Source organism: Xenia sp. Carnegie-2017, unplaced genomic scaffold, assembly GCF_021976095.1.
Source record: "Xenia sp. Carnegie-2017 unplaced genomic scaffold, XeniaSp_v1 HiC_scaffold_44, whole genome shotgun sequence".
NCBI lineage: Eukaryota > Metazoa > Cnidaria > Anthozoa > Malacalcyonacea > Xeniidae > Xenia > Xenia sp. Carnegie-2017.
The window spans coordinates 142,003-155,523 of NW_025813509.1; the positions used below are offsets into that span (position 1 = coordinate 142,003).

The 13,521-nt window shown below is 35.9% G+C and overlaps 1 protein-coding gene across 2 annotated transcripts in view; it reads left to right on the plus strand.

Moving 5' to 3' along the window:
• Positions 1-13,521, plus strand: part of LOC124456246 (regulator of G-protein signaling 22-like) — a 44,515-nt gene that overhangs the window by 366 nt on the left and 30,628 nt on the right. Inside the window, exons 2-3 of one of the 2 annotated variants that reach the window (XM_047006732.1) lie at positions 687-854; positions 4,927-4,958. In XM_047006732.1, the coding sequence (XP_046862688.1) occupies positions 794-854; positions 4,927-4,958 (93 nt within the window). In that variant the 5' untranslated portion in view covers positions 687-793. Of the gene's footprint in view, positions 1-686; positions 855-4,652; positions 4,726-4,926; positions 4,959-13,521 lie in introns of those variants that run through there. The other variant, XM_047006733.1, reaches the window with a different exon arrangement.

Consider the following 13,521-nt stretch of genomic DNA (forward strand, 5'->3'; position numbering starts at 1 on the left):
TTTGTGGATCATGAGGTCGAATGTGTCGGAGGAGGATGAGATGATTTTAAAATCGTCTCTTTTTTCCTGTTTTAACATCTTAATCCTTCTTTCAAAAGTTGATTTTCTCGTAGTCTATAATACCTTGTTTTGATTTTTGAACAGGATCTTTTGCCATGGTTCTTGTCTTCATGGTCTATTGTATGTTAGTATTCTTGGATAAACCTGCTTATATGAAGTCATTCCTATTCGTTCTAGACTTCTAGTTGACAGACGTTAAGGACTAGTGTAAAGAAAAAAATTAGCTTTTAAAATTATAGTTTCATTGAAAGGAGCTTGTAAAATGACAGTGGACTTTGTAAAACAGTTTTGTCATATCTCTTTACTTTCTCAACATATTAAAGTTGTGTGATGTCCCGTTTATGGAGAAAGTGACCTCACATTGCATAATGAGTTGCTGCAAATTTGTAATTTGAATGAAACACTTATGCATAAATTCTCATTATGCAAAAGTGACGTCATTTCCTCCACAAATCTTGAGAATGCAGAGTTATGATTAAACTCACCGTCATTTTACGAGTTCTTTTCAATGAAATTATAATTTTACCATCATATTTTTCTTTTTATCGTTTTACTTTCCCGAACTGACTTTAGTCTTTATGATGAAGTTTCGTTCACCCAACTATCTACCGCCTATCTTTCGACAGTTGTACGATCAAGAAGGAAAATAATTTTCGAAAGAGGAATTTACGGTGTGGAAGATGTTAAAAACTCGTTACCAGTCCCTCCAGACGGAGTGAGCTTTGAAAGTTTGATGAAAGATAGAGAGGAACTTGAGGGATTTCAGAGGTTTTTGGAGAAAAGAGATCCCAAAGGTTAGTGGAACTTGCTGTTTTCTATGCCTAACATCACACTATGTTAGAGCACGTGTTAAGAAGGAGTGGATCACGTGACGTCTGTTGTCACGGTGACCCGGGTCATAAATTAGATATAACTAAAGAACAACGTTTGTAAATGTAGATCGTCCTGTTTAGTGTAGTCTCGAGAAGGACTGTTGTTGTTGATGTTGACTGGCTTTAAACATCCTTAGCAGTAGTCTTTTTTAGAGTTATTAAACATCCTAAGCAGTACTCTTTTTCAGAGTTATTAAACATCCTTAGCAGTAGTCTTTTTCAGAGTTATTAAACATCCTTAGCAGTAGTCTTTTTCAGAGTTATTAAACATCCTTAGCTGTAGTATTTTTCAGAGTTATTAAACATCCTTAGCTGTTGTCTTTTTCAGAGTTATTAAACATCCTTAGCAGTAGTCTTTTTCAGAGTTATTTACTATTCATATACAACTCTGAATATGACTATCATCGCTAAGTTTGTCAAAATGTCAGTCAACTCTAACACGAACAGTCCTCAACACTACACTATCCATGACAATCAACATCTATTAAACATGTAACTGTACTTCAAGGGTCAAACCATCCATTCAAATGGCGTACCTGAGAATGTATTTGTCTCGCTCTTCACCCGTAGAGATTGCACGCAGGCGTATTCTCTACCTCTCCTATCTCTGTACTACGACATATGAACTGTCCAATCTCAGTAGTATTGGCGGGGAAGGGGAAAATACTAGCGGCAAATATCAATATGAAACACTCCTTGCGCATGTTCTGAAATTGTCTCCGTATATCCTAAGGACATACTATTGTAACTTAATCGCCTAACTCTGTCGTCCAAATGATCGTAATAAAGTAAATGGTTTGAACCCGGGAGTATCACTACATGTTTGTAGAGTATCTTCAGACTCAAAAAGATGACTACCGCTAAGGTTGTCGAAACGTCAGTCAGCAACAACAAAAACAGTCCTTCTCAGGCCTATACCAACCTGGACGATTTAAATTTACAAACATTTAACGATACTCCCGGGTTCAAACCACTTACTTTAATCGCCCTAACTTCGTTCAACACCTAGTTCACTCTACTTACCATTTGGATTGTTAGGTGTTAGCTGGTATGATCCAGGTCAGTTAAAAGGCAGTTTCCCAAGGTATCAATGATATAGACACGTTGGACTATTTTCCTCCGATGCAGTGCTTTAACTCTCCATAAAATAAATTTGTAGTTCACTCAATTTTGCTTTGCTATAAGTTTTCACCGTCGCGTTACAAATGGCTGATTGACTCTTGAGCCTACGGCTCGTATACCTCTTTGGCTGCCTGCTGCGCTGACGTATATGCCTCTCCTTACTCCTTATATACCCCTTTAGTCGGGCAGCCTTAGTCGGGCAGCCTTAGTCGGGCAGCCTCTGTTTATATACTGGTTGTTACCATTGAGTTCTATAATAACTGGAGGGGAAACGTCAACAAAATTAGTATAAATTATTAGCGCGCGGCCGCGTGGTCAAAAACATGGCGGATTTTGGTTGTCAAAGTCAGCGGAAAGACGCGGGCTCATAAAATAAAATTTTTTTCGCCCACCCGGATTTGACAACCACAATTGCGATTATATAAAATTTCAATGCCAAGCACAAAAACTTTTAGAAATTTTTTTTTGGAACATGCTGCAAACTTTTTTGGTGCACGGATGCTGAAGTAATGCCAGAAAAGGAAATATTTCATGACACCGGTGAGCAACGTAAGATTGTTTATCATTTAAAGTGTTCACTGTTTTGTTTTAAGTCAATACTTGAAGTGTGATGGTATATATTTTGTGAATTTTTTTACTCCTAAGTTATAATTTAAGTTATATATATCCACTCTTATTTGTCCTTTACTTAATCGCTTGCTAGACGAGGCAAAGCAACCAATTCTTATCGAGATATGCATGTCTTAAAACTCCTTGTTTCAACTGACTTTACCTCCAAGAAATGGAGGATTTTTTCATGATATTTTTCTGAAAAAATGAAGAAAATATTAAGAACAGAGCTGCATTGAAATCAAATGCAGTGCAGGATTAATTAATGAACTCTTTGGTACATGTCGTACATTGAAAAATACCTGTGTTAAACAGCTAGCCTGGACAATTTGACAGATTATGGACAATCATGATGATGGTGTGTAAAAGTTTGCTTTATGCTAACAGTTTTAAATGCCATCTGGTGTTTCTTTAAATGAATTGTTTGTTATAGTAAACAGGTTAGTACATCAAAACCAAGATAAAAACTACTTTGTTCAATAATGTGCCAAATTATGCTCCTACCTTAAAATATATGCTCAAGAAAAGCTTATAATGACATGCATGAAACATTAAATATAGTACTGCATCATCTGACAAAATCCATACATTTTTCAATTCCAGGTGATTAAAAATTCACATAAGATGCATTGGTTGCAATGAAGTTGAATGTGGAAGAAGCAAAAATTGATGGCAAAGAACTTTTTATGTCTTATGAAGAATTGCAATATTATTTAAAAGAATAAGAACAGCAATCTAGTAAAAGAAGCGACATCTGTCTTCAACATGAGACTTTTCCAATTATGTATAGTTTCTTTGTACAAAATACTATTTTAGAAAACTTGATTTTTAAGTCATTCACTGATATTTTTACCAAAAGACAAAAAGAAAAATTCAAAGGCATAATGTAAAATTCAAAAGTTTGTCAAGTTGTTTGAACCTTGAAAAAATTAGTATAGGTACTAGTAATTTGTAAGGACACAAGAGAAAATAGTGCAAGAAGGTTAGCATTTTTGAGAATTAATATGTTCTTCTTGACATACATTACACAAGGCCATAATATTATAAATAATGACTTTACAATAACAATTATACAACATGCTAAATATCTTCACCTACATTATAATTATTTAAACAGGTTTGCATTCATGCAGCAATAAGAAAAGTGTTATGTCAGAGAAACCAATGCACTTTAAATTAAGAAATAGTATTTTCAATGGGAAATTAATGTAGTTCGGTTCAGTAGTAGATCCATGGTTGTCAATGACAATCCAGTTTCTAATATCTTGGCTCAAAACCGACCAGCAACATGATTATAGAATTTCTGAATTTCGTTCTTTTGCTCTCCTAGTTCAAGATATTTTCTTCATAAGTTCTCAGTAGATTTATCAGAACATCATAATACCTTATAAGACACCCAGAATCAATCCTACCAAAAAAAACTAAAAAGAAATTTCATACCTACTTATAATATATTTCCAGTCGACTTAAGTCGTAGGGGTAAACTAACTTTTTCTAACTCCTTTTTGGACATTTTCACTAAGATTTACCCATCTATTCAGGAAAGACAGTTGCACCAAGCTGTTATCAAACAGTCAAAAACACAAGTATTGTGCATGGGATTATGCATTAAAGCTCAACAACACATTGAAAGTGTAAAGAATGCCGTTTGATATTTATTTCTAACATAGCTAAAGCATTACTTGACAAAATATACGTTATTTTACAGTAGATTTACCTCATTTAAATGTGTGTCTATTTCACAAAAACCTGTAGCATTATTTTCAATATTTTATGCTTACGGTATCGTGGTTGTTTTCGCTGGTTGTCATTGATATAAGCAGTAATAGAGATCCGGATTCGGGAGGGAGCGAATGTTAAAAATTTTTCTCAAAGTGGAAGTTTTGACAACCAAAATCCGTTTTTGACCACGGGGTCCAGGCCCCTTTTCCCCTCCAGTTATTATAGAACTCAATGACAACAACCGAAACCTTAATTTAAATATTTAAGATAAAAAGTCACTTCAAGATTAATTTTAAGCTATGAATTTTTGGATGAATTCTAAAAGGGAACATAATGGAAGGTATTTCAGAGTACATCTGCTTCGGTATTAATTTTAATTCGAGGCTCGAACAACAGTACAATTACTGCAATACTGAATGATATCTATATAATTCTGAGTCGGAACTTCTTCATTACTATAATTTACAGCCGTCTATGAATTTATGATATAAGTTGCTTTCTCTAACATATTTCGTTTAATTGCATCGTTTTTCTTTCATAGATCCAAACGTCGAGCTGAACAAAGAGAACCTTGTAAGTAAAAAACTTTCAACATCGATATCTTCTACATAATTCACAGTTTTATAGATTACGCGCTCGAAATTTCCACTAGGTGATAATATTATGGAAATTGAGAGCGAATAATCTAATTATTTTAGAAGAGTCATACTGTAGTATTCTTAAGGAAAAGGGTTGTTGAAGTTCTCCTTTATTTGTCGTTGTTTTATTCATAGTGTTGTTGTGGCTGCCGTCTTTATTAAAAAGCGAGCGACTCTTGGCTTGCTCAATGCATGTTTAGATATTTATAAGAAAAAGAGTTGTTGAAGTTCTCCTTTATTTGTCGTTGTTTTATTCATACAGTTGTTGTGGTTGCCGTCTTTATTAAAAAGCGAACGACTCTTGGCTTGCTCAATGCATGTTTAGATATTTATAAGAAAAAGAGTTGTTGAAGTTCTCCTTTATTTGTCGTTGTTTTATTCATACAGTTGTTGTGGTTGCCGTCTTTATTAAAAAGCGAACGACTCTTGGCTTGCTCAATGCATGTTTAGTTATTTTAAATGAATTTTTGTCCAGGGGCGGATTTAGGATTTTTCAAACATCAGTCATAAAACGTTGGAGGCGCTCCGTGTTGGGTTTGATGCAGTGGCCATGATAAATAATCACACTGATGTCTGGAGGCTTTATTACATTTATTCCCACACATAGAAGAAAGAGTAGCACACGAAAACTAACTGATACACATAATGATACAGCTATTTACATATGTGACGCTAAACTATGATTGGTCAGTTTATTTCCTCAGCTCTTGTTACAAATAATATCGATTACGTCTACAATCATTTCTATGATTAAACATGTAGGAAGTTAACACACATTTTACAAGATACACATCACATGAGAGCATAACCTAACATCCCCCCCTTGCTTGCAATGCCCTTTAAATTGCAGATTAAATGTTTGAACCTATCTAGCCTGATTTTACTTGCCGCCTTGGTAAATATGTCTGCTAAGTTATCTTCACTTGCAACGTACCTTAAGTTTATCGTGTTGCGCTGCGTTTCACTTCTAATGAAGTGATACTTGATGTCAATATGCTTCGATCTCTTATGAAAAGCTGGATTCTTAGCTAGTTTGATTGCTCCCTGGTTATCGGCATTGATAATCGCGCTCCTGTTATCTGAGAATATGCCAAGGTCGCAACATAATTGCTTCAAAAACTTACTTTCCTGCACTGCCTCAGCCATAGCTATATATTCTGCCTCACAAGTAGAAAGTGCAACTACCTGCTGCTTCTTGGTTTTCCAGGATATCAAAGGTCCTCCCTCTGACAATAGGAAAGCGTATCCGGAAATGCTCTTCTTGTCACTAGCATTTCCCCCCCAATCGGAATCACTGTATCCTACCAATTCTAAAGGGTTCTCGCTCTTTCTAAACGTTAGATTTAATTGTGGTGTCCCCTTAAGGTATCTTAAGACATGCTTTGCTGCAGTTAATGATGCAACAGTCGGTTTGGACATGTATTGAGACAGTTTGGTAACTACATAGCATAAGTCTTGCCTAGTGCCTGTCATAATGTAAATCAGACTCCCAACAACTCGTCTATACAAGTTAGGATCCTCCTATTCGGGTGAATCCATGCACATTGATTTATCGTGTTCGGGAAGTGACGGTGCCTTTTTGGGTTTGCAATCGGTCATTTCAAATTTTGCCAATATTTTTTCTACGTAACGGCTTTGGCTCATTTCTATTTCGTCATCAGAACACTTAAACTCAATGCCTAAAAACCAATGTAAAATGCCCAAATCTTTCATTTTGAATTGTTTGCAAAGACCCTCTTTTACGCCTTTCAGCAAGATTGAGTTACTTGCAGAAATTATTAAGTCATCTAGCCAAATGATCATGATAATACATTTGTTACGGTCCCCATTTACGAATTTTTAATACACACATGGGTCTGCAAGGGATTGGCTGAACCCGTCCCCAGTCAAGTAGTCGTGTAATGTTTGATTCCAGTTCCTACCGCTTTGTTTAAGACCGTACAACGACTTGTTTAATTTTTAGACAAGTTTTTCTCCATTCTTACCCAATTTTTCGTAGCCTTTTGGTTGCTCAACATAAATGTCGCAATCAATGGGTGCGTTTGAATATGCCGATTTAACATCCATTTGGTGTACTTGTATATTGTTTTGGACTGCGTGTTGAATCAGCACACGAATTGAATTCATTCTAGCAGTGGGTGCGAACGTCTCATGATAGTCGATTCCTGAGACTTGAGAATAACCCTTAGCTACATACCAAGCCTTAAACGTCTCTTCATGGTTCATGCCTGCTTTCATTGTGTACACCCATTTTCCACCCACTATTTCACGATTTGGCGGTAACTCAGTAAGTGTGAAAGTGTTATTATCCACTAATGAGGTAAACTCATCGTCCATGGCGTTTTTCCACTGGACTGAATTTTTAGAACTTACAGCTTCTAATGAGATCGTGTGGCATCATGTGCCAACAACCGACAATCCGGCCGACCTCGGAAGCAGAGGTTGCAAACTGACCGAGATGTGGATGAAAGGTCCTGCTTGGCTATCAGAGCGTAGTCTTTGGCCACCAGATCTTATAGTCAAACCGTCGACTGACTCCCAAAGTGAAGCAAAGGCGACGAGAGTAGTTTTGAGCACGGCTATCCAGCGGTCAGACTTTGCAGTATTCAGTGATATTCTTGAAAACCATTCATTGCGGAAGGTGATTCGTATTGGGGCGTGGGTGAAACGATTTATTAATAATGCTCGACAAAACAGCGATAAAGAAAGCACGGGCCACTGACATCTGAAGAAGTGGAAGAGCAACACATGTAATGGATGAAAATGGTACAAGCTGGAGTCGCTGAAAAACCCAAAGTCTCAAACGGATCTTATTCAGTTAAATGTGCAACCCGACGATGACAAGATTTTAAGTTGTCACGGTCGAATACAAGGAGACTTCCCTAATTACTTGCCTGATGACGCTCTATTCACCGTGAAGTTAGTGGAAGATGCACACTTGGAAACACTCCATGGGGGAGTTATGCTTACGATGGCAAAGGTCCGAGAAAAGTATTGGGTTCCTCGGCTTCGTCGACTAGTCAAAAAGCAAAGGAAGAGATTCTACAGATGCAAGATATTCACGACCAAACCGTATCAAGCTCCAATACCTGCTCCTTTACCAAAGACTCGAACAGAAGGAACCACACCGTATAAAGTAATTGGTGTGGATTTCGCCGGTCCGATTAAGTATAAAGTCAAGAAAAATCAAGAAGGAAAACCCTATCTAGTGCTTTTTTCCTGTAGTTTGACGCGAGGAGTCTATCTTGAATTGTTGAAGATTCTTGAGACAACTTTGTTCCTGCAATGTCTAAAACGGCTCATAGCAAGGCGAGGTCGTCCTTCGCTGATCTATTTGGACAATGCGAAAACGTTTCAAGCTGCAACAGCATGGTTAAAAGAGCAATGCAAGACGAGAGTTTTCACAGCGAGCTCAGTAAACATAGCATTAAATGGAGATTCAATCTGTCCCGCGCACCATGGTGGGAGGCCAGTTTGAGCGATTGATCGGTGTATTTAAATCATCATTTTACAAAGTCGTTGGTAAAGGACTTCTTAAATTCGATGAACTGGCAGAGGTTGTTTTTGGACGTAGAAATTTGTATGAACAATCGACCATTGAGCTGCGTAGAGGATGATGTTGAACTCCCCGTACTGACGCCATCTTCGTTCGTACTGCAACAGATGAATGTCATCCCTGAGGTGGAGAGTCATCACATCAAGGACGGTTAACTACGGAAGCGAGGAAAGTATTTGTACAAAATCAAAACCCAATTGTGGAACAGATGGCAGCGAGAATATTTAACAAGTCTACGCCAATGCAATCAAGTTAACAAATCGGCAACCGAATCTCATCCGAAAGAGGGAGATATCGTTTTAATTAAGGGTTATGAGAAAAACAGAAATATGTGGAAGATCGGAAAGGTAACGATGTTGATCCGTGGAAGGAATGGAGTTGTGAGAGGAGTGAAACTTCAGTGTGGAAAATATCTCTTGAGAGACCAATCCAACTTATCTATCATTTAGAATTACAATGCGACGTCAGCAACCATCAAAAGAAGTTGCGAGTGAACGCCGAAGAATTCAGACCAAGACGACAAGCTGCTGTGGTTGCAGAGGCGATGAATCAGGAGCTAATGGAACAGGAATGAAATAAACTTCGAGACAAAGTGATATAACATGTGACTCATTCGTAGTCACATGTGGAGGAGGGCGTTGCAAATTATGTTAAAGTTGTGTTGGGTTTCAATTGTACATTCGGGTACGTTGGGGACAATAAGGAACAATATAAAAAACATGAGTGGAACGGAAGTAGAGAGAGCAGAGAACGGAAGTGAGACAAGCGAGAGAAGCGAGATACTTTGAGGAGTAATAATAAAAATTGTTTAAGAAACCAAAGTTGTGATTGTGAATAATCTTCGTGTTCCGAAGACATTGGGACGGACGTCAATTTTCGGAATACCAAAATAGAGTTGCGAAGGAGTCTTACAAAGTATAACCTGCCTGCCATGTTTTAGGGTTGTAGACTTGTAGGTAAAACAATTGGTTTATTTTGTTTTCATTATTACTGCGCAAAATGCGCATTAGTAATTGAAAATATAGCTATTAATTTTGGGGGAGATCACCTTCCACAAGTGGCAGCCAGTCGATTGCTTGTTTTGACCAATAGGAAGGATAAAATGTCTAACGGCAGCCAGTTGCACACGAAGTGGACCTACTGTATATTCCCTATACTGTGACATAGATGTCATTATATTTTCATAATATTGTTTGTTGAAGTAGATCTTGACTCATTTTTCATCTTCGCTCGTTATTTTAATGTGTTTATGTAACAAAACTCTCGTGGATAAAAAAATAATGTTATAATAAGGCATGAAGTATGATCACCATTTTTTAACTGATATGTATGTGGTCGCGTTGTTTATATTAAATCTTTCATCCGTTTGTTGAGTATGTGACATGTAAACAACTAAAGCAAGCATAATTTTGTTTATTTTGTTATTTTAGAACCACATTACCGACATAACAAATTAACTAAAGCAGCATCTCGATAAAGTATGACTAAACATGCATGAGAAATCATATCTAAATTGATATACCAAATTTCTAACTATTGACAATAAACTGCATGGCAAAGAAAGGAAAAAGACGTTCAAAGGTATGGGAGATGTGAAATAGCATACTTGTCTACGGAAAATATGGGAATCTGTGAACATTTATGTAGAAAGAATAATATGTCCAATCATGCATCACCTCCCTTTTTTGCCGACGCCACTTTAGACTAATCGCTGTGTGTCTAACAAAATGTTGTTAATTGTAAGAAAGCAAAACCTGTTCAAAGTTATGGGAGAGGTGAAATAGGATACTTGTCTATAGAAAAAATGGAATACGTGAAAATCTATGTAGAGGGAGAACATGCCTAATTATGTATCACCTCCCTTCTTTGCCGACGCCACTTTTGACTAATCTCTGTGTGTCTTGAAAAAGGTTGATGATTGTATTGAGCAAACAATATATTTTAAAAGTAAGGAAATGAGGAAAATTAGCAAATGTTACACAGTGGAAGAACGCGACCGAATCTATCTTTGTGAAATATTGATTCATGCAACACAGTGAGCTTTTAAAATTAAACTTTTGATCATGTTAGTTTAACAGTTTTAAGGCTTACTTTCATTGCAACCTTTACTGTTGTATCTACAGTGTCTTTATTGATCATAAGTAATTAAAATTGCGTGCAGTTGATGTTTGTCATGTATTTATAATTTACAATGGTTTATTCAATAACAAAGGTTTTTTATAATAAGAACTGACTTATGCAAGAATATACATGTATGGAATTTTTGATTAATGAAGGAAAAATCATTCACAGATTCAAAAATCGTGTCTTAATCATTGGCATTGAAATCCTGTCTTAGATAAGCGAGTCTCTATTCCTGAGTTAAAATATGTGAAACTTTATAAGATTTAGCAGTAGTCCTTTAGAATTTGACTAATTTCAATGTTATTATGTACTCTACAAGAGGTTCTTATTTATGTATTTTTATTTTTATAGCAATTGTTTTTAGTCAGTGATGTATACTTAGTTATATAACTAGAATGTTCTACATAGACGTCATTGATAATTTATAGTACTGTTTGTTGAAGGAGATCCTGACTCACTCTTCATCTTCGCTCGTTATTTAAATGTGTTTATTTGACAAAACTTACATGAATAAAAGATTGATGTTACAATAAGGTATGAATTATGATCACCATTGTCAAACTGATATGTATGTAGTCGCGTTCTTTATATTAAATCTCTCATCTTTGTAAGATATGTGACGTGTAAAGAACTAAAGCAAGCATAATTTTGTCTACACAGTCGTCATATATGAAGTCTTATTTCTAAAACGAGGTTACTTTGTCGAAAGTAAAGCGAGATTCTAAAACTATATTACTAACTTTACATAATAAATGCCGCTGAAGCATCTCGATAATGCATGACTAAACATTGAAGAGAAATCATATTTAAGTTGATATACCAACTTTCTAACTATTGACAATAAGCTGCATGGCAAAGGAAAGCAAAACCTGTTCAAAGGTATGGGAGAGGGAAATAGCCTACTTGTTCACGGAAAAAATGGGAATCTGTGAAAATTTATGAAGAAAGGATAGCATGTCCAATCATGCAGCACCTCCCTTCTTTGCTGACGTCACTTTTGACTAATCACTGTGTGTCTAACAAAATGTTGTTAATCGTATTGAGCAAACAATTCATTTTAAAAGTAAGAACATTTGTAAAATAAGCAAATGTTGAACACAGGAAGAATGTATTTACACTGAGAAAAAACGCAACCGAATCTATTTTTGTGAAATGTTGATTCATGCAACACAGTGACTTTTTAAAATTATACTTTTAATCATGTTTGTTTAACAGTTTTAAGGTTTACTTTTATTGCATCCTTAACTATTGTGTCTACAGTTTCTTTATTGATTATAAATATTTATAGTTGCGTGCAGTTGATGTTTGCCATGTATTTATAATTTACAATGGTTGATTCCAGGGGTCTCCAAACTTTATAGCCATAGGGCCACATTAACTTTCATTCAGCATGTTGAGGGCCGACGAACCTTATACCGCTGGACCGCTGGTCAAAGAGCGAATATATTAATAAAACGAAGTACATAGCACAAGCTTCATTAGTTAAGAAAATAGCTCCTTCCTTAGCTCAAAAACCCTTGAAAGCACTTTTCCACGACTTAGCCATTTTACTGCAGTGTAATATGGCATGTCAACAGATTCTGTCTCAGTAGGAAGTTGGGACAAAAATTTACCTAAGCCACTCTAGCTAGTTGGCTTGCGTCATAACGTGAACTTTCTGCACAAAGCTTATTTTGTTTAATAATATTTTTTTTTTTTTTCTTAAGTGTCTCTGCGGGCCGGATTGAGACGCCCAACGGTTCGCATCTGGCCCGCGGGCCGTAGTTTGGAGATCCCTGGACTTTATTCAATAACAAAGATTTTTTATAATATGAACTGAATTATGCAAGAATATACATGTATGGAATTTTTGATTAATAAAGGGAAAAAATCCATTCACAGTTTCGAAAATTGTGTTTTAATCATTGACATTCGAATCCTGTCTTAGATAGGTGAGTCTCTATTCCTGAGTTAAAATATGTGAAACTTTATAAGATTTAGCAGTAGTCCTTTAGAATTTGACTAATTTCAATGTTATTATGTACTCTGCATGAGGTTGTTATTTATGTATTTTTATTTTTATAACAATTGTTTTTAGTCAGTGATGTATACTTAGTTGTATAAGTAGAATTTTCTACGTAGACGTCATTGATAATCTATAATACTGTTTGTGGAAGGAGATCCTGACTCACTCTTCATCTTCGTTTGCTATTTAAATGTGTTTATGTAATGTATTACTAAACATTCAAGAGAAATCATATTTAAGTTGAAACAACAACTTTCTAACTATTGACAATAAGCTGCATGGTAAAGGACAGTACAGCCTTTTCAAAAGTATGGGGAGAAAGAATAACATGATAACATTTTCTACATGTATGACGCGGAACTTTTTTTTATATCATCTATACTTGTCTATGGAAAAAGGGGATCCTGTAAAAATTTATGTAGGGGAGGGGGCTCATCTCCTATTATGCATCACCTCCCTTCTTTGCTGACGCCACTTTCGACTAATCTCTGTGTGTCTAGCAAAATGTTGATAGTTGTATACAACAAACCATTTCTTTTAACAGTAAGAAAATTTGAAAAATAAGCAAATGTTGAACACAGGAAGAGTGTATTTACACAGAAAAAGAACGCAACCTAATCTATTTTTGTGAAATGTTGATTCATGCAACACAGTGAGCTTTTAAAACTAAACTTTTATTCATATGTTAGTTTAACAGTGTTAAGGTTTACATTTATTGCATCCTTTACTGTTGTATCTACAGTGTTTTTTATTGATCATAAGTAGTTATAATTGCGTGCAGCTGATGTTTGTCATGTATTCATGATTTGCAAT